This window comes from Microtus oregoni, unplaced genomic scaffold, assembly GCF_018167655.1.
Source record: "Microtus oregoni isolate MIOR12 unplaced genomic scaffold, Mior012 000023F_ref0000262, whole genome shotgun sequence".
In the NCBI taxonomy this organism is placed as follows: domain Eukaryota; kingdom Metazoa; phylum Chordata; class Mammalia; order Rodentia; family Cricetidae; genus Microtus; species Microtus oregoni.
The window spans coordinates 1,524,461-1,547,617 of NW_024543082.1; the positions used below are offsets into that span (position 1 = coordinate 1,524,461).

General features: G+C 48.5%; 1 protein-coding gene across 1 annotated transcript; it reads right to left on the reverse strand.

The window, feature by feature from the left end:
* Positions 1 to 1,764: 1,764 nt before the first annotated feature.
* Positions 1,765 to 19,063, reverse strand: Nrros (negative regulator of reactive oxygen species). The gene is made up of 3 exons (XM_041672768.1): positions 18,832 to 19,063; positions 6,906 to 7,026; positions 1,765 to 3,954 (listed from the first exon to the last, which is right to left on the reverse strand). Exons 2-3 carry the CDS (start codon positions 7,011 to 7,013, stop codon positions 1,984 to 1,986), a joined length of 2,079 nt encoding a protein of 692 aa, XP_041528702.1. The 5' UTR covers positions 7,014 to 7,026; positions 18,832 to 19,063; the 3' UTR covers positions 1,765 to 1,983.
* Between the last annotated feature and the right edge of the window lie 4,094 nt (positions 19,064 to 23,157).

A 23,157-nucleotide genomic window follows, 5' to 3' on the forward strand; every position in this document is an offset into this window, starting at 1 on the left:
TTTGTCTTTTTGTCATCTTTATTCATTCCCATGTCTAGAGACCTGACATGAGCATATGAGCATCTGCAAGAAACACAGTCTTTTTTTTTTTTCTGCAAAAACATCTCACCTAGAAGCACATCAGATGCTCAGTCAGGGCTCATCCTGTTGGCAGCAGGCAGGGTCACAGGACCTAGGGTCAGTTAACCATGCCCTCACTCCGGGCTGCGCATCAGCTGGTGGTACAAGAGAACGCAGGGACGACAATGGCTCTGTGGCCCTGGCAGCAGTGCGACTGTGGGTCCAGGATGAAGGGCTGGCTGCAGTCCCATTCTCAAAACCATTGTTTCCAGCATGGTTTACTGTGGTCCTAAGAGTGACACGCCATTCTCTGTTCCCACCCACTTTCCAAGGTGGATCCTACTCAGAGAGTTCAGAACGTCCCAGGATCCTCTTGCTTAAATTCCCATAATGCTTTAATCGGGCAGAATCGATCTTTTATTGTGAGAAACTAAAGGTACCAGCCGACACAAGACTGGCATACTAACTCAGGAGTAGTCACGGATAAGTTCCTTTGTTGTTGTTTTGGGACAGGGTTTTTCTGTGTAGCCCTGGCTGTCCTGGAACTTGTTCTGTAGACCAGGCTGGCCTCGAACTCAGAGATCCGCCTGCCTTTGCCTCCTGAGTACAGAAATTAAAGGCTTGTGCCACCACCACCCAGCTACGTTCCTTTGTCTAAGCAGTTAGCCAGCACTCTGGAAAAGAGCAGGGCCCCAGGGGATGGGTCTTATTAAATGAGAGCCGGACTTTGTGAGTAAAGACTGAGAAAGCTCGCCCCGCAGAACAGGGCAGAGGCTTCAAGGCAGCGTCAGGGACACAGGAAGCACTATAGGCAAAGGTTACACAGGATGTGTCTAGCCACTGACAGAAAGGGTGGATGACTGTAAGGGCAACATCTAATGCCACCTAAAGGTTGCCACTGATGCCACGGAACATGGCGACTTACTGGGACAGCTGCGTACAAAGCAAGGAAGACTCTTGCCTTGCCAAGAGCACCAATTTTCTGATTTGCCTTAACAGTTCCGTTGACATCAGTCTGCTCACTAACAGAAATCAGTTTCTGTCCCCTCAGCTGCACTTGCCCCTTCGTATGGTTCAAGACTGACTTAGAAAGTGGAGATGAGCAGCAGCAGCTGTGTAAACTCGCGCCTGCCAGAACGATAGGCACGGCGACTCTGCGTTGTCCCCAGGGAAGAGCACAGGAATATTCTGTTTTTTCAGGAAGCCGGTGCTGGATGTTACGAATGTGATGGATGTGAAGTAGGAAGGTCCACAGGTGGCAGGATGTGGCTTCCTTCCTTTCTGCATTTCCTCTGCTTTCCCTCAGAGCAAGCACAGCCCCTGGCTCACAGACAGGCAGAACGCAGGCTGAGTTACCATTCTCCTAACTTGTGTATGGACACATCATGGCTGCCAGCTAGGAACTCCACACGTGAACCCAGTGCCCTTGGAAAGGGCCCCGAAGCCGTCTCTTTCTCAGCCGTGGCCAGAGTGGGGAGTGCCCATCTGGTGCCACACCCTCCAGCAGAATCCTTGGGATTCTTGTCCTGGGCAAATCTCCTGGGCATGCGGTGGGAAATGTATGCGTTGTCAGGTAGCATCAGGCTGACAACCTTTGCTTCCATAGATGTCACCAAAGAAAGATCATTGAAAAATAACCCAAAGGAAACCATTAAAGGATATTACACAAGATACATTTGATTTAAAAATATTTATGAGCCACGCCCTTTATTCTAACAGAATGCCACTTAATAAATATTCCACCAGGAGGATGAGAATAAACCACAAGGGTGGGAGGAAAATTTAAGGGGATGAATGATAGAAATTTTATAAAATTTTAGTTTAACCTTCAGTGGGTCACTCTCAGCGTTGACAGATGTGGAGACCCGTCAGAGAAACCCATCCCTATGCGCACCGATCAAATTTCTAACCTTGACACATAGGTCAGTATATAGAGGACCAGTGACACCGGCTCTTGATGACCTGAAGCAAAGGCTTCTTAAAAGTGAGGAAGATGACGGTGCAGGCCACCAGCAGGGTGAGGCAGCTAGGCAAAATGAGGACGAGGTAGAACAGGCCAGTGTCCACCTGCCCCCACTTACAGTCCCGAGGCATGCCTTCGGGCAGCTCGATCACACGAATGATCTTAGAAGAGAGGTTACAAGTGACCATGGCCAAGTCTGCAACCGTCTTGAAGTGCTGTAGGGCCCCCCATCCTTCCACCCCGCAGCAGTCGTAAGGGTTCTGGCTGAGGTAGATGGCCTGCAGACTCCTCAGTGGCTGCTCAGACACAGCCCTCTGAGGAAGGGCCGTGAGGAAGTTTCTGCGGAGGTCGAGAGTCTGCAGGGCCAAGTTGCCACTGAATTTTGGGAAGCTAGTCAAAGAATTTCCCGAAAGATCCAGCTCCCTCAGATTCCCGAACCCAGAGAAGTCCATCTCTGCAGCGCCAGAACTGAGGCCCACATTCCTGAGAGCCAGGACCTGTAATGTAGGGGCGACAGCCCACAGAGGGCTGATGCTCCCGTTCAGAATCCCCCAGTTGCTAGACAAGTCTAAATGAGTGAGGGAGGTACCCTGGAATGGGCGGTCTTGTAATGCCTTCAGCCCACAGCCCTCCAGAGAGAGGCTCCTCAGAGAGGCCATGTTTCTGAAATCCACACAACGGGAGGATCCCGTCCAGTCTAAGGGCACCATCTGGGGACAGAGTGAGATCTGGTTGTGGCTCATGTCAATTGTAGTGATGCTGCTGGCATTGTCGAACAGGCCAGTGGGAACGCCCAGGAGCTGGTTGGAGCTCAGGTTGAACACTTGGAGGTTCTTGAGGCCATCAGTGAGCCCTGGAGCCAGGCGCAGCTCTGCCAGCTGGTTGTGGCTCACGTCTAGCTCAGTGAGGGCTCCCGGGGGCTCATGCTCTCGAATGTGGAGCATCTTCAGGCAGTTCTGGTTGAGATTCAGGTGAGAAAGGGATGGTGTTTTCTTTAGGAAACCATCTGGCAGGTGCCAGAACTGGTTTTGGCTCATGTCCAGGAAGCGAAGGGCTGACAGGTCACTGGAGGCAAACTCTTCCCAGAGGTTGACAGTGGTGATATTAGTCACATTGCCATCCACAAGAAGGAACTGGGCTACCATCTCCTGCGGCGAGGAGGTGTTATACAGGTCCCTGTAGAAACCCATGTTGTTGTCCCGCAGCAGGAGGGTGTGCAGCTTGCTGCACTGGGGCAGGAGGGGGAAAAAGAGCAACTGGTTGTGAGATAGGTCCAGCATCTCCAGTTCGAAGGTCGCCTCCTCCCTGGCTGCCAGGAACCACTCCAGGATGTTATAGCTGACATTGAGGAACCGCAACTGCGTGAGCCTGAAGTCCACAATGCAGGGGAGGTTGTTGTAGGCCAGGTTGAGGTGCCTCAGCTCAGTCAAGCCATCAAAAGCTCCACCCTCAATCTCAAAGATATAGTTCCTCTGCAAATCCAGTTCCCTGAGGTGCTCCAGGCCCTCAAAGACAGAGTCGTCGAGTCTCATGAGGGTATTCCTTGCCAGGGACACAGCCTCCAGCGAGGAGAGGTTCTGGAGCATGAGGGCTGCCATGTCTTCAGTCAGAGAGTTTCCAGACAAGTCCAGGCTCCGAAGTCCTAGCAGGGTATGGAGAGCTGCTGCCGTCTCCTTGTAGTTCTCAGAGAGGCGGTTGTCTGCCAGGCCCAGGCTGCGTAAGTGGCCTTGCCCTTGGAAGGCGTAGTGGCCAATACGGTCCAGGTGACAGCTGTGCAGGCTGAGGTTCTCCAGGTGTGGGTAGGCCTGGAGGGAATGATTCCACAGCACCCTGAGAGGGTTGGCATCCAGAATGAGTGTCCAGGAGTGTAACGGGAGGCTTCTGGGTACCGAAGCAAGGTTCCGCCCCCGGCAATCAGCAACTCCATCCACCTAGGTCCAAAAACACACAAAATTTAGGCACACATATGGAGTCTGCAAAAGCAATTAGCTAGTCAGAAGATGTTAGTTAGGTATCCAGGAAAAAAAAAAAACTGTTAAGAAGAGCTGCCATTGCTTCCTATAGGTTGGCCAGTAGAACAAGGTGTTTCTTACTAACAAGTGAGTACCAAATGGCCCAATCTCCAAGGACAAAGTGGAGTGAAAAGAAAAGGCCCAAGAGGGCTGGAGAGATAGCTCAGCGGTTAAGAGCATTGCCTGCTCTTCCAAAGGTCCTGAGTTCAATTCCCAGCAACCACATGGTGGCTCACAACCATCTGTAATGAGGTCTGGTGGCCTTCAGGCATACACAGAAACAGAATATTGTATACATAATAAATAAATATAAAAAAAAAGAAAAGGCCCAAGAAAAGGACAACACCCAGGTTTGGAGCCAGCACTCAAGTCTGAATGTCTACTTTGCAATAGGTTAATTTGACCCTCAGCAAAGAACTAATCTCTTAAAGTCTCAAATTCTTTAATAAGTTATTAAAATAAAACATAATAACTAAAAAATTGTTGTTATATTAAAATACAAAACAAAGGTAACTGGGCATGGTGACAGTACTCAAAACTCAGGAGGCAGAGGCAGATGGATCTCTGTGAGTTTGAGGCCATCCTGGTCTACAGAGAGAGTTCCAGGCCAGTCAGGACTATATTGAGAGACGTTGTATCAAAAGAAGCAAAAAAGAAACTCATGTAATCTCAGCTTCTCTTTCAGATAAAAGACACAACCATTATACTTGTAGTTCGCTCATAGGTTTTTTGCCTCCCGAGGACTGAGTGTGATTGCTTATGTAAATCATATTTATTATGGCTAATGAGTGTTGGCATATCAGCTGTAATTACCAATCTGCGCTAACTGATTAGGCTGCTCATTGTTGAACACTTGAGTTGTTTTTAATTTCAGGATAGACTTTAGAATGAATTTGCCAGGTTCCTCCTACCTCCATGCCCCCCCCCCCCAAAGCCCACTCCATTTACCTCGGGATTGTATTAATTGTGGAGAACTGACAATTTTACAGATTGAATCTCTGCCCTGGGACCGTTGTCATCTCTGTATTTTCCCGAGGCCTCCCTGGAGACCACTGTGCGTAGTGGCTTTCCTCAGCCAGTGATGGACCCTGTTCCTCCATAGTTGCTGTAGTCCAAGGGGGGTGCAGACCTTTGCAATTCCCACGGACCCACCAAAGTGTTGCAAAGGACCATGTGGTTACCAGAGCACACAGGAAGCTTTCCCGTGGCCATTTTATGGTCAGGCCAGATGGCTGACGTAATGGAGAGTAGCAGCGGAGTTTTCAGCCTCCTCAGATCATAAGAGCCAGAGGAAACCCTTTCTTTGACCTCCCTGATGGTCAAGCTCTACAGCTCCCCACCAGACTGAGCCCTAAAAAGTGGCTGGTGACCTCAGGCTCTATTCCCTTCTCTTCCTGTGCCTGGTCACCCCCAAATAGCTATTGTGATGTGAAGTCACTCGTTGCCTTTGGAGGGGAATGGTGGCAGTCACATGTAGCTGGGCTGATGCTGATAATAACATAATAATGATAACTGGTTAAACACATGGCACTCACTACATATCAGGCATCATTGTGAATGCATGCTGTAAATTCATTCAATCATCAAAAGAGCCTGGTACCATGATATCATTGCTAGAAATTAGTTATTACCATTGTTATCATTACTGATAGGGTCTCATATTGCTCAGACTGGTCTTGAACTTGACTGGTCTTGAACTCTTTTTTTTTTTATATTTATTTATTATGTATACAATATTCTGTCTGTGTGCATATCTGCAGGCCAGAAGAGGGCACCAGACTTCTTTACAGATGGTTGTGAGCCACCATGTGGTTGCTGGGAATTGAACTCAGGACTTTTGGAAGAGCAGACAGTGCTCTTAACCGCTGAGCCATCTCTCCAGCCCCTGGTCTTGAACTCTTGACTCTCCTGCCTCCATCTCCTGAGTACTGGCTCGACAGGTGTGTGCCACCATGGTCAGTAGATATTATTATTATTGTTTCTATTTTATAGATGAAGAAACTGTCATAGAGCAACTTCAGGACCATCAGCTAAGCAGTAGTGGGGCTATAGGGTTTAGGCCTGGCCAGTCTGGCTGGTGACCCCTGCACTACCTTAAACACACTGGCTACTGTTGCCACAAGTGGTTTAGAACCACAATGGCCGTGATGTTTGAGATTAATCAGCTTCAAGAACACTATCTTTCCATGGCACCAAATATACTGAAAAAAAAAAAATCCTGAATGTAAGTATTAAGCCTGGCTTCCAGTTTGTCTTTCCAGTTCTTGGGCTTGAGGAATGCTGAGTGGGCGTGAGTTTCTCACGCAGACCCTTGACAGCCTTCAGTTATAGGCAAATTTCTGGAACGGAGCTCAGTGATGACCTAAATCTCTCTTCATGTGCAGGTAGGGAGTCTTCAAAAGACAACTGTGAAGGCTCGGGGCAACCTGCCTCTGGACTATCAGAAGCTTATGCGAAGCTCACAACCCAACCAAAATGGCTCTGTAATACAGTCTGGGCAGTGTGCTCTCTGTTGGCTCCCACATGAACTCACAGGCAGGACTTCTCCAGTGCTGGTGTGTCCCTCAGGGACTCTGGTAACATTAGGAGCTCTTTAGCCAGGTGTTCTGCTCCTGGTGGCCGACTAGGCCTGTTTGTGGGGCCTCCTGCTGTCAGTACACAGGAAAAGGTGGGGCGGGGACTTCCGGGTCCTTCCCAAGTGCCGTCCTGAAATCTCCTGCTAAGGAGTAGTAAGCACACTGCACTGTGCAGGTATGCTGCTAGACAGGTACGCACTGAGTCAGACTGCCCTTTGATTGACAAGGCATCAGCTTTCCTAGCAGACTGAGGACAGGGGCCAAAGAGAGAGTAGAATCCAAGGGGAAACTCACCACCTTGCAGCCGCCTTGGGAAGCTGCAGCGGCTGTCCCACTTCCGTTCCTCCATTCCACAACCAAGAAGTGAAAACCCAGGCAGAGCCAAAGGGGCAGGAACTCCATCTCAAGCGCAGCACTGTGGACAGAAGACCAGGACAAACTGAATACGACAGATTAGCCACGAGCTCAGCACGGGCACAAGGAATCGGCTAGCTTCTGCACGTATCTCTTGGAGGCCCACAACTACAAGGAGGTGGAAAACCACAAATTATTCAAGTTTCTCAGCTCGGCCAACACATTCAACCTTTCGCTGATAACACCCATGAGAGCTCATTTCATTTCGTCTATGCCATTCAATGGGCAGGTGGCTGACCTCTGAAACCTCAAAGGGACAGGACAGGAGATGGTTGAGTACCAGGCCTGAAGTCACCGAGTTTCCTGTGTTTTGCCAGCCTGCAGTTTTCTCTCTGTCTGAAGCTCATCTCTGCCTGATGCAGACACGAGCTCAAGACCTATGCCATGAATGAATGAATGAGTGAGTGAGTGAATGAATGAATGAACGAATGAATGAATGAATGAGAGCATGGGCAAAGGAAGGATAAGGTAGGATAGAAACGCTGACTGTAGCCTCTGGACTCCGACAGATTACTTTGCTGAAAGAAGGCTTTGAAGCCTAGTAGTGATGGTGCCAGCACTCAATTCCAGCACTCAGGAGGCAGAGGCAGGCGGATCTCTGAGTTCGAGGCCAGCCTGGTCTACAGAGTGAGTTCCAGGACAGCCAGGGCTACACAGAGAAACTGTGTCTAGGAGAGGAACAACAAACAAACAACAACCAAAAGAAGAAGAAAAAAAGAAGAAAGGCTTTCAGAAATAAGTCTGTCACATTGGTTGGCTCATTTAAATATAGTCCATCCATAAAAGATGTTCATATTTTCACCTAGATAAGGAAAAAAAACTTGAGAAAATGAAAAAGTAATCCTTGGGTAGATTAAAAAATTCTGGTGTGGTTATGGCCCTCTTGCCTGGCCAGTGCAGAAAGAACAGCAGTGAAGGATGGCTTGAAATGATACATCTATCAACAGAGTCTCCAATGAAGAGGTAACAGCACCACCTTCACAAATTTCAGGGCAACAAAGGTCCAAGTGTAATGCTGGTCTATCCAGGGTTCCAAACCTGAGTATCGAGGGATGAGAGCAGCCGGGGTCCCCCTTCTGAGCTCCAGGGTGGGTAACCAGGGAGCTTTCCCCCCTAGATGGAATTTCATGAGAGCCCAGTGGCATCCTCGCCCTCCTCCACCCCCATCAACAGCAAGAGCCTGGTCCAACATCCCATCTGCCCCATTCTTGCCTGGATACCTGCAAGAAGGACCAGAGAGAGAACAGCTCTTCAGTTTCTCCCTGGGTCAGCAGCAGCACTGTGTTTAACATGAACCACCCCCGTTCCATGCCAGTCACAGACCTTTCTGCTAAAACATGTGGACCACCGTAGGGCCCCTCCTTGCCTTCCTTCTAGTATGTCTACTCATCCCAAAGAGTGGTTTAACATCTTAGTCAGATTTGAATGTTCCCTGTTGAAAACAGACTATCAAAAAACCAAGTGAAACCAATCAAGTCAAATCAGCTCCAGCGCTGACTGGAGGCCAGACCGGTTCTCTATGCCACAGAAACAACCCCGGGATCCGTCCTCGTGAGCCTCTGGGAATTCCTTCCAAGGCCCTCTTCCTATTCCTGCACCTGTGCGGGAATTATTACCTCACGGCCGGCACAGGACACAGATGGCATATGTGGAGCCATCTGGACTCCTGTCCTCAGTGTCCTCCGGCACCCTCCCACACACACACACAAGCACCCCTGAAACTTTTGGATCCCCGCCCATCCTGAGGTAAGGCTGCCAGATTCATAAATGCCAAGGATGATAAAAATCGCTCACTCACGTTCTCATCTCACGGAATGTCCTGAAGCTCTTGGAGGAGAGATGGGGAAATGGGAATTGTCAGCACAGTAAAGTCTTTTCTCCACTTCCTGTCATGCGTGGGCTGCTACACGCAGCTGTACGCCGAATACTGACAAGCTAAACTCTGGTGTGTGAAGGGCAGGAGGGCAGCTCTCTAAGGGCTCACGACACCTCAGACTGGCATGCTAGATGAGCACGGGTCACTATACCCCGGGTAATTTAAATTTGTGAGACACCAAAATGTTCGCAAAATTTAAAGGTATTCTCTCCTCCTAAACTCAGCCAACTTGCCCAGAAAAAAAAAAATGCCAGGCCTATAGGGCAACATCTGGCATTAAGTAACAGAATTGTCATGAGATTATAGAGTTTGGAACCTCAACATTCCAAAGTTTAAATTCTGCTTCCACTCTCCATAACTCTTATAGAGTCTCCAAGTCTTGGCTAATCCTCCCGTAAAACGGGCGCACTAACAACCCCTCGCAGACTTCATGCACGTATGCTGTAAGTGCTTCATCAACAGTGGAAGCTGCTGAGAACCTAATTATTATTTATGAATTCCAAATGGCGCTGAGAGCTTGTGTGGTGGCTGTTGTTCTTAGGCATCGTCTCTAGGATGGTACAGGAAAAAATACAGTGAATGACACGGCTAGAGGGGAGACTGCTCGGCTATGCCAATTCAACAATCTACTCGGAAAGGCTGGATTAAAAAGTCTGTATTGAGAAGCAAGAATAAGACAAGGGGCCGGGGAGATGGCGCAACGGTTATCGTGTTTACTGCTTTGGCAGAGGATTTGATTCCCAGTACCCATATCGTGTGCTCCCAACCTCCTGCAACTCCAGCTCTAAGAGATCCAATGCCCCTGGCCTCAAAGGGCACCCCCCCACACACATACACATAACTAAAAATAAATGTTTATTTTATTTGTTTGGTTTCAAAGAAAAGAATAGGGTGGCCCAGGGGCAGATGACTGCGCTGGTAGAGCTCTCCATCCTCAGAGTGATGACCTCATCCTGCCTTGCCCTGCTCCTAAGCAGGCGCAGAAGGCTCTGCAAGCCCGTGGCAGCTGGCCCACAGCATCTTCGGCCATCAGGAGCGCTGCTGGGGAGTTAGAAGGCAGGAGAGCGGAGGATCCAGAATATCTCTCCTTTTCCTCTCCCCTTGAGATTTCCCTGGTGACCCCAGTCTCTGGGACCACCATCCGTCCTCCCTCCCTCCTACCTAGGGCACAGATTCCTACACAGCAAGAGGCTATTATTTGTTTGGCTCAGCCTCTGCCATCATCTTCTGCCAGTCTCTTGCATGACATTGCCTATTTGAAATACGCCAGGTGACCTCTGTTTCCTTTCTGAGCTAACGATGCAAATGAAATTGACCTTGAGGGGCTGGAGAGACGGCTCAGTGGTTAAGAGCACTGCCTGCTCGTCCTGAGTTCAATTCCCAGCAACCACATGTTCCATTCCCAGCAACCACATGTTCAATTCCCAGCAATCACATGGTTGCTCACAACCATCTGTGATGAGATCTGGTGCCCTCTTCTGGCCTGCAGACATTCATGTAGGTAGAACACTGCATACATAATAAATAAATACATACATACATCTTACAAAAGAAAGAAGATGGTTTTGAAGCAGTGTCCGATGAAAATATAGAACCAGAGGTGATGGGTTCCTGCTGAGGCAGAAAGATCACAACTTTGAGGCTAGTCGGATCAACTCTTTGACTCTCAAAATGAAAAAAAAAAAAAGGGGGCTGGTTTCGTTGGGCCAGGATGTAGCTCAGCAGTCAAATGCACCAGATTGGTTTGTGTTAGGGCCCAGGGGCAAGCCCTGGGACTGAAACGAAACTGAGGCATGGACTTATCGAGAAAGGGTAATGGGCTCTCAAAGCAGTAACTTTCAGGTTGGAAACGCTCTTCTGGACCAGAGATCTGCAGAAAGCTCCTTGGACACACCACACCGCAGTGGTCAAGATGATCAGTGCAGCTTTCAGGTCTCACTGGAAAACCCCAGCGACAACCACCCCCCACATCTGCTTTCTTCACCTCTCCACCCCTCCAGCTGTGATTCCCATACCATGGCTGCCAGGCAAGGGACTGAGTGTCTTTGCTGAAGGAGCTATTAGCAAGTGCTGTGCATGAATTACCACATAATTGAGAACTTTCTCAAGTAATCAGAGAAGCGAAACAAGCCTTAAGGAAAGAGGCTTTGTAGAGAAATGTATGCATTCTTTGTAATTCAATAATTCTAATTCAAAAAGTTTCTTCTCCAATAAAATGAGACTAGCAGTGCTCAAACCTAAACTGGATTAGGTTCTAAAACAATGTCCAGAAGGCAGCGTCCTGACAACACCTCACAAGTTGCCAGCCAGCCTATGCTCAACACATCTAGGGAAGGATAACGTCTTCATACCGCTCCCGTCATGCTGGTCTCTGGGACATGGGTTGGACAGCTAGGTAAAGAGTTGAAGCAGACCCCTCTAGCAAATAAGTTTTAATCCAAATTTTGTAGTTGGCCACCCTTTTGAGAAAAGGTAGCATTTCTATCCCGGCTAGGTTTCTAACAAACTCAACATTTCTGTCATAAGCCCCATAGCCAAATTAGCAACTCAGGGAGGAAGGGGTTTATTTCAGCTTACAGCTAAGGGAAGTAATAGCAGGAACCCAAGGCAGGAACCTGGAAGCAGGAACTCAAGCAGATGCCATGGAGGAGTGCCGCTTACCGACTTGCATACATGGGTTGCTCAACCTATTTTCTCATGGCATCCAGGACCATATACCCAAGGGTATCACTATCCCCAGAGAACTGGGTCCTCCCACATCAATAAAAAAAATGTTCCCCAGACTTGTCTGTTGGGGGCTGCAGACCCCTGGCCCCTTGACTTTCTTTGCCTGCCTCACTGCTGGAGTGAACTGAGCAAAACAACTTGTTTACCTGTGCCTGCAGCTGCTCTGAGCACGAGACCCTCATGAGTTCCTGATGGCAGGGGAGTGAATTCTGGTGGGTTTTACAGCTGAAAATCCCAAGAGCTGGGGCGTAACTATCAGTTAAGGATCCCTATATAAGCTGCCCCTGAGCACAATAAAGTTGGCATTCTTGTATCAAGGGTGACCCATGTCCCCGCATCTCCTCTGTCTATCTCTGTGTGTTTTTAAGGCTCCAGCCTAGTTCCTGGCTCGCATACCGTCCTGTAGTGGCACGGGCGCTACAATTGCCTGCGGGCAATCTGATGGAAACATTTTCTCAAGTGAGGTTCCCTCTTCCCACATGACTCTAGTTTGTGTCAAGTTGACCAAAAACTAGCAGCACAGTTTCCCATGGGATCACTCAGCACTGTTTTATAGCTGGAAATCCTAACATAGGGATGGAGCGATGTGGGCAGTCAGCCTGGCAGCGGCCGTGAAATAGCCCCAAAACATTTGTCAAATGCGGATGTCAAGGTATCTCCTGGGCAAATAAACCAGGTCCCGTCCCGCCAGCCTCCACCCTAGCCTCTGCTTGAGTAGAGGCTTGAGGACCACAGCGGCAATTCCCCTCATTGAGCATTTCCTAGAGCGAGCAACTGCTTGTTTCAAGCACTTACTACCTCCTCAGACTCCATTTCTCAGGGCCACAGAGAAGTAAATGGACTCCCCATGTGGTCAGGGCCAGCCCGTCCAAACCACCAGAGGTCAGCTTACTTTGTCCAGTCTGCGGCCACAGAACGTATCTAGCCACAGATCTTCAAGACTGCAAATGTGCTCCCACTTTGAGAGATCGCATCTGGCTGGCAGTGGGTTCCCAGTGTCCCCTCTGTACATGAGAAAAGAATCTGTATGTGAGAAAATAATCTTCTCAGGCACCCAACCTGTATTGCATTAGCTTCTCAGTTCCTTTCACAGGTTTCTCCCCCACCCCGCACTGGTGACTTCTGCAAGAGTAAGGGCAAGCCACCATGCTTCTTCAAGAGGAAGCAGGAAAGAATAGTGTAAAGGAGGGGGCTAGGGTAAGGCCTAGCTAGACCCACGTGGCTCCTCTCCAGTAGTGGCCACATGTGGCGATAACACAGCAAAAGGTTGGGCCAAGACAGAAGTAAAAGAAGGTGCGTGCAAAGCTTTGTCTTCATAAGGAAATGCCAAGGGTTTCCATGTAAGCACATGGCATCAGGGACTACAAGCGCCTCCATAGCCTCCAGCCATGCCCTCTCCTCCCACTCAGAGGGCAGACACATGCCTTGGTGAAGCTAGGTAACATCTGAACCAATGGGAAGTGGAGGTAGGTCTTCTGAGCAAATGGAGTCAGTGTGGAAAAAAAGTACGCTGAAGGAGCTGTTCTGTCCCATTCATGGGAGATGCCTGTGAATCTTGGGCTTCCTGGGGAGGTGACACCCTGAGTCTGTGGGCCCTCTGCACAGAGACCACAGAGATTAACCACAGCTAATTTTATCCTGGAGTGGGAATGAAAATACCCACTCCCCAACACAGCTTCTTTGAGAAGGCACAAAAGAGCAACAACTGACAGGGACTCCTAACAGTTGCCCAGATCAGTAGAAATGCTGGCATCTCTGTGGGGCATCGCTGTGGGACCTGAGCCACGCAGGGGTGTGGCCAAATGCCTGGTGAACGGAGAGCCTCAGTTCAAACTCAAGCCTGTGAGTTCCGCATCAACTCAACCTCAATACCACAAACCCCAACCACCCTGGGATGCATGCAGCCCTTGGCTGAATCACACATTTCACAAGCTGTTTCCTCTGCAGGAAAGACCCTTTCTGTGGTCTTCTTTTACCAAATTCCCATTGATCCTTCAGGCACCTTCCTCCTGTTCACAGCCGAACAGTCCGGTTGAAGACTAATCTGACAGCCCACATGCTCTGATGGATGGATGGATAGATAGATAGATAGATAGATAGATAGATAGATAGATAGATAGATATGTATGTATATAGAAAATCCTATCTATACTTGCAATTTTTTATTAACTTTGTTTATGAGAAGCAGTTTGAGTAATTATTAATCATTAATAACTTAACTTCCCTCTAATATTTACATATGAAAAAAACTGGAGCATACAGCCAAATTGGAAAAAGCCTGTGATCAGTGACCACTGTATTCCCCAAATACTTCAGAGTGCATATTAAACAATTCAACACTTTAAACCTTCCTGTAAGAAGGCTGGAGACGTGGCTCAGTAGTTAAGAGCACTGGCTGCTCCTCCAGAAGACCTGGGCTTGATTCTCATCACCCACATGACAGCTCACACTATTGTTGTTAACTCCAGTCCCAAGAGATTCAAAGACATCTCTGGCCTCTGTTCAGGCACATTAGAAAAATAAATATAAAATTTCAAAAATCTGTAAGACCCACACTGAGGAGGCTGAGGCATGAGGATTGTCATGAATTTGAGACCTACAGGGGCTACATAAATTTCAGGTTAGCCTGGGCTACAGTGTGAGTTCCTGTCTCAAAAATAAACTTAAAAAGAAAATTAAAATTCTCCTGATGCCAGGTGGTGGTGGCACAAGGCTTTAATTCCAGCACTTGGGAGGCAGAGGCAGGCGGATCTCTAAATTCAAGGTCAGCCTGGTCTATAGAGCAAGTTCAAGGACAGCCAGAGCTACACAGAGAAACCCTGTTTCAAAATAAACTGGAAAAGAAGAGGAGGAGAGGAAGATTTGTGAGTTCACAGAGGAATGAGAGTATTATGATTTTTTTAAAAAATTCCTTTCTTAATGAGGCATGCTGATACAAGACTGTAATCCCAGTACTCTGACTACTGAAGCAGGAAGATGGAGAACCAAAGACCAGCCTGGGTTACATAGTGAGAGTCTATCTTTAAAAAAAAAAAAAAGTTACCTTCCTAAAAAATGAAAATTTGAAAGATTATTGCATAAAGACAAGAGAATTGTCGTAAATGTGTTCAGTCAGTAACATTAACGCCGGAGCTTGCAAAGACCCCTGCAGACCCCAATTCACGACTTAACATCAGCGGCAGGTTCTATGCACTAGGGGTGACTTCCGTGTTCTTCTTACTGTGGTAACACATGTGTATAATTTACCACTTTAACTCTCTTGAGCATAATTCCGTGGCATTAAGTACCTTCACGTGGCTAGGTAACCACCCCACCATCGCCATAACCTTCCCATCAGCACTCCCTCAAACCCTTGTCATCTGAAATCACTCTCCACACATCCCTCTCTGGCACAGCTGTAACCACGGATTTTCCTCCGGGGATTGCCAGTTCTAGAGAGAACCGGGTCGTAGTTATTCTCTTGCACCAGAAGCCTTCCTTCCAAGGTCCGTCTGGTTGCGGCACACACCAGGATTTCCTGCTGAGTGCTGCCCCTACCAAATCTTATGCATTCATTCATCACTCATCCCCTTTCGACCACTGTGAATAGCGGTGCTGCATTTGAGCACAGGCACACAGATGTCTGCTTAGTTATTTCCACTTTTCAAATAAGGAATCCATGGTTCTAAAAGGCCGGCGTCAACTCAGTGACTCAGGTCCTGTAGCGCTGAGTTCAGTCCAGGAAGGAGGTGCTGGAGGGACAGGGACACCTGCTGGGGAGCTGTTTTGTTTGTCATTTAAATGTTCATCTGGGGTGCACAGGTAGATATACACTTGTTGGTGAGTAGCCAGGAGCCTCTAGCCAAGATAGCTGGCTACTACCTTAGAACTCTCGGGGTGCCGTTATAACTCAGCGGGCCAAGAGGTGACATCTGACCCTTAGGATCCTATATCTAACCATAGAATCTATTCTCATTGGTCAGAGACCAATGCCATGCTAACTTTGACAATCTGATTAGCACCTTCGTGGAAGCAGGAATGAGCTAAATGACTAGAGAGCCTTGAAGCCCTGGGAATTAGAAAGAAACAAGCCAAGATTATTGCTAAAATAGAAGTTTTAATTCAAGAACTAGAAGAAGAGCTCAATAACCAGAGCAAGAGAAAGGCCGTTAGGGCTGTCCCACGTGGAAGTTTCAAGTGCCTTGCGGGATTGGGGGGGGGGTGAGTGAGAGTTGGGGGGGGGGGGGGTTTCAGGGACCATTAACTCGCCTGAAGCTGAAAAAGGTGGCCCCAGGCCAGGCAGGGAGAGAGCTATTCACCATTGATTCTGCAATCTGAGGGACATCCCTCAGTCTTCTCACCCAAAGGAAACAAGAAAAGCCAGGAAAGACCGACTGGGGCTACCTCAGATGTCTAAGACTCACTGAGAAGAGGCAGTGTGCAAAGTCAGAGCCCCAAATGCTATCTCCTGAGAAGAAATCCCCTCCCTGATGGTTATCTTTCTTAGAGGTAGGAGCAGGCAGTAGCGCAGGGCAAGCCCAAGTACAGAGCCTGGTTGTGGTAAATGTGGGGGCTGGGGCTGCAGGAGGGGAGTCCCCCGGGACCTCACAGAATTCTGTGGCCACGCTGAGCCCATTACTTTTCCCAGCCTTGTTCTTTATGCCCATCTCACTGGTGACCATCAGGGCAAAGTTTCTACTTCCTCCTTTGTCCCCTCTGCTGAGGCTGAAGTCTCACACCGAAGACACACAGTTTGGTCTCAGGCCCTGATTCTGTTAGTCCTGGAAAGTTCTCTCTGCCCACATTCGTTTCTCCTGCTTCTGGTAACAACTGCTGGGCTGCTTTTTGGGGAAACACACACATTCATCCTTCCTCCCTCCCTCTCTTCCTCCCTCCCTCTGTTGTATCATATAGAATGTATTACTGTAACCATTTTTAGGCGTGCAATTCAGTAGGCAGTACTTTTCACTGTTCCCCTACTCCATGCCTTCTTAAGAAGCCTAACTTTTTGTTTCTTTGGGTTTTGTTTCTTTTTGGCTGATCCCAGCTCCTCACTGTGGGGACTATGATGGAAGCTGTCCCTGTTACAACCTCCTGTGCCCCTAACCAGAGTGAGTGATTGGCTTATGTCAGACACAGTATCAATCCAGGGATACCACTCAGGGAAAAGCACTTGTCTCTGCTTCACATGTCACACTGGTGGGGATTAACCTGGAAGCTGAAGTGGCTTTTGTCTCTGTCTCCAGAACAAGCCCAGTAAGAGCAAAGCCAAGCCAGATGAGGACAGAGGATTCTTGGTGGCATTTTTTTTTTTTTTTTTTTTTTTAGATCTGCATCCAGACATGCCCGAAGTAACTGCCTTTAGACTTTTCAGGTATATGACAGAGCAAATCCTCTTGTTGGGATGAAACCGTTTTTAGGTGGGTTTCGTCCGTCATCCGCAGTTTAAATAATCCTATCTAGGGCTGATCCAGTATGTACCTCACTGGGACAGTCTTGGCCTAGCATGTGCAAATACCTGGGTTTGATCCCCCAAGCTCCCGAAAGTAGAAACAAATAAATAAATAATAAAACCATCTTATCTCTAGATCCTTGAGACCAGGTTTGCAGTTGCACACAGCATTATGAGGTCGAAGCTTCATGGTCCTCTTTATTTCTTCTTCGACTCTCTAAGCTTTCAGAACCACTGGCTAACCTACCAGGTTGCATGCATCACCTTTGCTCAGCTATGAGGCTGAAAAGAACGGTTTGGAGGGAAGGGAATAATAAATCCCACCAAGGGCAAGAGACACATCCATAGGTTAGTGAAGTCGTGGCTGAAATGACTCCTGAGCAGAAGTCAGTGGCCCTTGGGACTGTATTACAGTCAAGTAGGTCCCGGGGAAGATGATCAAAGCTCTCCTGACATAAGTGGTTATCACATGGATGGAGCATGGCCCAAGCTACCAGTTACCCACAGAAGAGTCTGGCCTCCACTCCGTGGTGGGATCTGCACCACCAGGAAGCAGCTTGGGGTCTGCACTGGGTCTTTTTTTCAAGTCTGGAAGACCAGGGACAGACGGGCCAGTGCCCGTGTTCCTCAGGACAAAGACAAAGGGAGCCAGCTCTGTTTGGGATGCCCCTGTAGCCCTTGGATAGCGGCTTAAGAACTAGAGGGTAGTGGGTTCCAGGACAGCCAGATGGAGTCTGTGTGAGCGTCCACAGAGCTCCCTTGGGGGACCCATCAAATGAAGGCACCTTCTCAGTGAGGCTGTTTGGTTTTGTTTTTAACCTAAAGGCAGGTGTTGAGGTTTTTTCCTGGGCCCATGAATCTCTACCCCTCTAGGAACTCTGAGGCTTACATATACAGCCTATGGGGGAGCCCCAGGCTAGAAAGGCCCCAAACACCTGCAGCCATGGAAAGTTTGTGTCTCACGGTCAGTAGCAAAAAGGGACCCTGGAAAGCCTGTTCTAATCCTATCACAGTGGGGCACGTGTTCATCTCCGTAGAGCAAGCAACGTGGAGCCAGCTCTGAGGGTAATGCTTCTTCCTGCCCTGCTCCTGGGTGTTTATGGGTACATGGGTGTGTGTCTGTGCCCAGAGAGGCCAAGAGGGCTACAGCAGAATACTGGACAGGAGTCAGGAGCCTGGCTCCGATAGCTGTAGATCTGGAGACCAGAGTAACATCCATGTAGATTTTACCCCGGACAAAGACTCTAGGAGAAGCGCTTTCACTGTCTGTTGGCTGAACACACAACTGAGCGTGGAAGATCCGGATAAATCCTTATGACTGCCTGTGTAATGGTGGGTCTCAATTTATGTCTATGTACCGGCAAGAAAGACAACGCAAACACCCGCATGGTGAGTGTTCGCTGCCTCGTCTCTTTATGTCTGGTCACTCAGACGGAGCAAGGAGTATTAACCATCGTGCAGATGAGAAAACGGAGGCTCAGAACGTTCAGTGACCTCTTCACATTCGCCCTGCTCAGGCAGGAATCGAACCACAGCTGGTTCTAAAGCCCTAGGTGCTTCTCCCACATCACACCCCCTTTCGCAGCTCTAAGAGTTCCTGAGGGAGGGACTTCCACCTACACCAGAGGTGTAGCCCCCAAATCCAGCCCAGAGGCGGGGTATCTGGATACCGCAAACCCAACTCACAATGAGCCTGAGTGTGCACGCGCGCGGGGTGGGGGTGGGGGGGCTGCCGGACCTCCCACCACCCAATCCTTTCCCAGCTCGCCTACCTCGAGAAGCCTGGCGGTGCCCGGCGGTGAGCCCACGCACGAAATACTCACGGCTCCCGCAGGCCCAGGCGGCTCCGTGGGGCGCATCGTCTCCAGGGCCCGGCCTCCTGGACAGCAGTTGCCGCTGCCGCGCTGCCTACTCGCTCTGGGGCATCAGATTATTTTAGCACTTGCGGAAGGAACCGACGGAAACTGAAGTCACATGGAGAGCTTGCTGCTCAGCGACTCAGCACTCAGCAAGCGTCTTAGAAGGAACTGCGACCGCGGGGGGCGCGGGAGGGGGAGGGACAAGGACGTGGGCCCCTGGAGGACCTGCAGAGTTGTCACCACGCAGGTGCAGTCTGCAAAGACGTTAGGATCGCTAAGCTCCCACCCCGGTGGGTGAGCCTGGGAGCTGGGAGTCCTGGCTTGTGGTCGGTTATCCCAGGAACTCTCCAGGCTTCTATCCAAGGATCAAGTTGGGACAGAATTTGGTGAAGGGCAATCCAAGTTTGTTTAATTGGAAAAGGGGACCAGTCCACCATTTAGAAGGGTTGTCCACCCATTAATCTTTGCTTTTATCTACTCTGCCAGTCTTTATCAATCATTTTTATGGGCACCATGCTTTAAAAAAAAAAAAAAGAAGGTAAATGAATAAACGGAAAAGAAAGTTGGGCATGGTGTTCTACACCTGTAATCCCAACCCTGGAGAGGCTGAGGCAGGAGGATCAGAGTGTAAGATTGTCCTGTCATAAATAGCAAGTTTGGGGCTTCCCTAGGCTTCATGAGACCCTGCCACAAACAAACAAGCAAGAAGAACAGAGGAAGACAAGGAAAGGAAAAGTTTGGTTTGTTTCTAATGGAGCTTGCATTGTAGACTGTCAGCACCATCAATTTCTTGGCTCTACTGAGTACTGAGTTATTTGATTTGCTGTGTAAAATGTTCTCTGCCAATGGTGGTCGTGTGCACAGGGCTTGCATAGATCCAAATCAAATCTGGGCAGAGATGGAGAAGCAAACATGAGCTCCCATCCCCAACCATTCTCAAAGGAAAAATTAGGTTCTCCAGGGGAGTGTCAGTGGGTACACAAACCACACTTAAGGGCGGGTCCCAGACCTAGCAGTAGATGGCCAACACAAAGTCCAGTCTTGTTCATCTCCTAGTCAGACTCTATCCTATCTGGTTTAAGAATCACTGGTGTCTGAGTCCTAATTTTCTCATTCACTTCTTTCTCTTCCTCTTTCTTTCTCTCTCTTTGATTTTTTCGAGACAGGGTTTCTCTGTAATATAGCCTTGGCTGTCCTGAAACTTGCTTTGTAGATCAGGCTAGCCTCAAACTCACAGAGATCCACCTGCCTCTGCCTCCCAAGTGCTGGGTTAAAGGCGTGCGCCACCACTGCTGAGCTACTTTTCTTTCTCTTAAGACAGGGTCTCATTTTAGTCTCGGTTGCCTGGAAGTTCCTCAGACACACTCCATTCTCCCTCTGCTGAGACCTCCTTGGCGGGAATGATCCCCCCTGCCTTTCCCAGCTCTTTCCGTCCTCAAGGCATGGATGGGGCTCCCCGTTCTCCAGGAAGCTTTTCCCACCTCAGAGGCCTCCTCCTCTGCACGCCTTGTGTACAAGTCCCCCGACTTCATGACAGGGCTTGTGCCTTAATTTCTCTTTTTGAAATTATATCTTGTTTCTCAATTACACTGTCAACTTTTAAGGACAGCAACCATGTGCTATTCAAAAAAACCATACTGCCCAGTGTGCATAAAGAGGCTCAGTAAACATTTATTCAAAGAAGAAAAGGGGAAGGAAAGAAGAGAGAGAAATAGGCACTAAAGGAATCTATCTTTTCTGTGATTCCCTGGTCACTGACTTCTGAGGGTTGTGTTGGAGTCTTGGTTGTTTAGATGATTGTGGTCCCCATGGGCTCTGACTTTTGGATACTTGGTGTTGTGCTGCAGTCTCCTTTGAGACTGAAATATTAAGGAAGCTCCTTAAACCAGAAAGTAAACAACTCAAAACAACTTCAGGAAATCCCTAAAACTGACCAGATTCACTAGGCCCCTCCCTTCCAGAGTAAGCGATAAAGACTCCTAAGGGTCACTCCCAGAGAAGCCAAGCTGCAAAGAAGGCTCTCAGACTAGGCCCACTGCCTGAGAGAAGCAGAACTCAGCTGAGCTTCCTGGAAGAGCTTCAGACCAACTGAGGCACCTGGAAAGGACCCTCTCCGACCTGCTGAGCTGCCTGCAGGCTGTGCAGTGTGCTCCCGGTTCCTAGTTTTTGTGAGCTGCTATCTGTGCTAAGGCAGTCTTTGGTCATGCAGCTGTCTTGGAGTCATTTCTGTCCCTGTAAGTAAGCCCTCACCTGTATTCTGTAAACAGTTTATAGTAGCTTGAGTGGAAATGACACCTATAGGCTCATATATTTGAGTGCTTAATCACCAGGATGTGGAACTATCTGAGAAGGATTAAAAGGGTTAGGAGTCGAGGCCTTGTTGGAGTAGGTATGGTCTTATTGAAAGAAGCGTTATTGGGGGTGGGCTTTGAGGTTTCAAAAACCTACAGCAGGCTAGGCCAGGCGCAGAGTCTCTCTGCCTGCCGGCCTACCTTCAAATCAGGATGAGGCTCTCACCTACCTCTCCTCTTCCTGTTGTGACGATAATGGATCACCCTCTAAAATTATAAGCAATCCCCCAATTAAATGCTTCCTTTTGTAAGAGTTACCTTGGTCATAGTGTCTCCTTCACAGCAATAGAACAGCAACTAAGACGTAACCTGAACACAACTCACGGTTCACCAACTTGGGCTTTGATGGCATCCACACTCTGGTTTGTCGCGGCTCCCTTTCTGGGGTGAGCAGATGTGTGTTATGTCTCCCCAGGAAGAGTCTTGCATAATACTTGGTCCCCAGTTGGTGGTTGTTTGTGAAGGTTTAGGAGGCATGGTTTCTCTGGAGGAAGTGTGTTACTAAGCGCAGACTTTAAGGCTTCCACCGTCTCAAGCCATCCTCTGAGGTGTTTCTGCCCTCGTGGCTTTGCTCTGCCATCATAGACTCTAACCCTCTGAAACCATACCACCAATTAAATGCTGCCTTGGCCTTGGTGTTTCCTCACAGCAGTAGAAAAATAACAAAGCAAGAACCCCCCCCTTTTTTTTTTCTTTTTTGGATTTTCGAGACAGGGTTTCTCCATAGCTTTTTGGTTCCTGTCCTGGAACTAGCTCTTGTAGACCAGGCTGGCCTCGAACTCATAGAGATCTGCCTGCCTCTGCCTCCAGAGTGCTGAGATTAAAGGCGTGCACCACCACCGCTCAGCTTGTTTCTTTCTTTTTGTTTCTGTTTCTGGTTTTGGTTTTTGTTAGTTTTGTTTTATTTTTTGTTTGTTTTGTTTTGTGTTTGTTTTTCCAGACAGTGTTTCTCTCTGTGTAGCCCTGGCTGTCCTGGAACTCACTCTATAGTAGTCCAGGCTGACCTCAAACTCAGAGATCTGCCTATCTTTGCCTCCATAGTGTTGGGATTAAAGGCATGCACCACCACTGCCCAGCTTTTTTTCCTTTATGTATTTTTTTTTTAAATTTCTATCTTGAAATTCACTCTGTAGACCAGGCTAGTCTCAAACTCAATAAGATTCACCTGCCTCTGTCTCTCAAATGCTGGGATTAAAAGTATACACCACTTTTAATCTATTTCTATTTGCTTTTTTAAAAATATATAGAATACTATATATATATATTTATATGTATGTATATATACACACACATATATATTATTCTGCCAGCATGTATGATTACATGCCAGAAGAGGGCACTAAATTTCATTACAGATGGTTGTGAGTCACCATGTGGTTGCTGGGAATTGAACTCAAGACCTCTGGAATAGCAGCCAGTGCTCTTAACCTCTGAGCCATCTCTCCAGCTCTTATTTCTATTTCTTAAACTAAGCTTTCTAATAGCTTGTCACTTGTGGGCCACTCAGGGTCAGGAGATGCCTATAGTGGAGACTGGAATGCCACAGACATCTGGATAGGAGCAGGTGGGACAAAGCTTCCTCCTCCTGCAAAGGGTTCCATGGGAAAGAGGAGTCAGCATGCACACCCAGCCATGGAGTGGCAAGAACTAGGCCTGGAAGGTCACCTCAGGCCCAGAGACTGTCTGTTTGCTTCACCTCTGGCATTTCCATCTGCCTTGGGTTCTTATCCCCTCACCACAGACAGGGCGACCTTCCTATCCTGGCCTTTCGGCTTGGCATCTGGCCTGGCCATGACATGCCTGGTGCATGCTCTACTTCTCCGGCCCCCGCACATGACAGGGAGGGGATTTCCTTTGAGGCCTTAACTGGGAATCGTCCTCCTGCCCC

Excerpts from the sequence above, each read along its gene's own strand:
- Nrros (XM_041672768.1), bottom strand. The coding sequence starts at position 7,013 with ATGGAGTTCCTGCCCCTTTGGCTCTGCCTGGGTTTTCACTTCTTGGTT. Across the intron at positions 3,955-6,905 it reads CCCAAGGCGGCTGCAAGGTG|GTGGATGGAGTTGCTGATTG; the intron begins GTGAGTTTCCCC and ends TTTTGGACCTAG.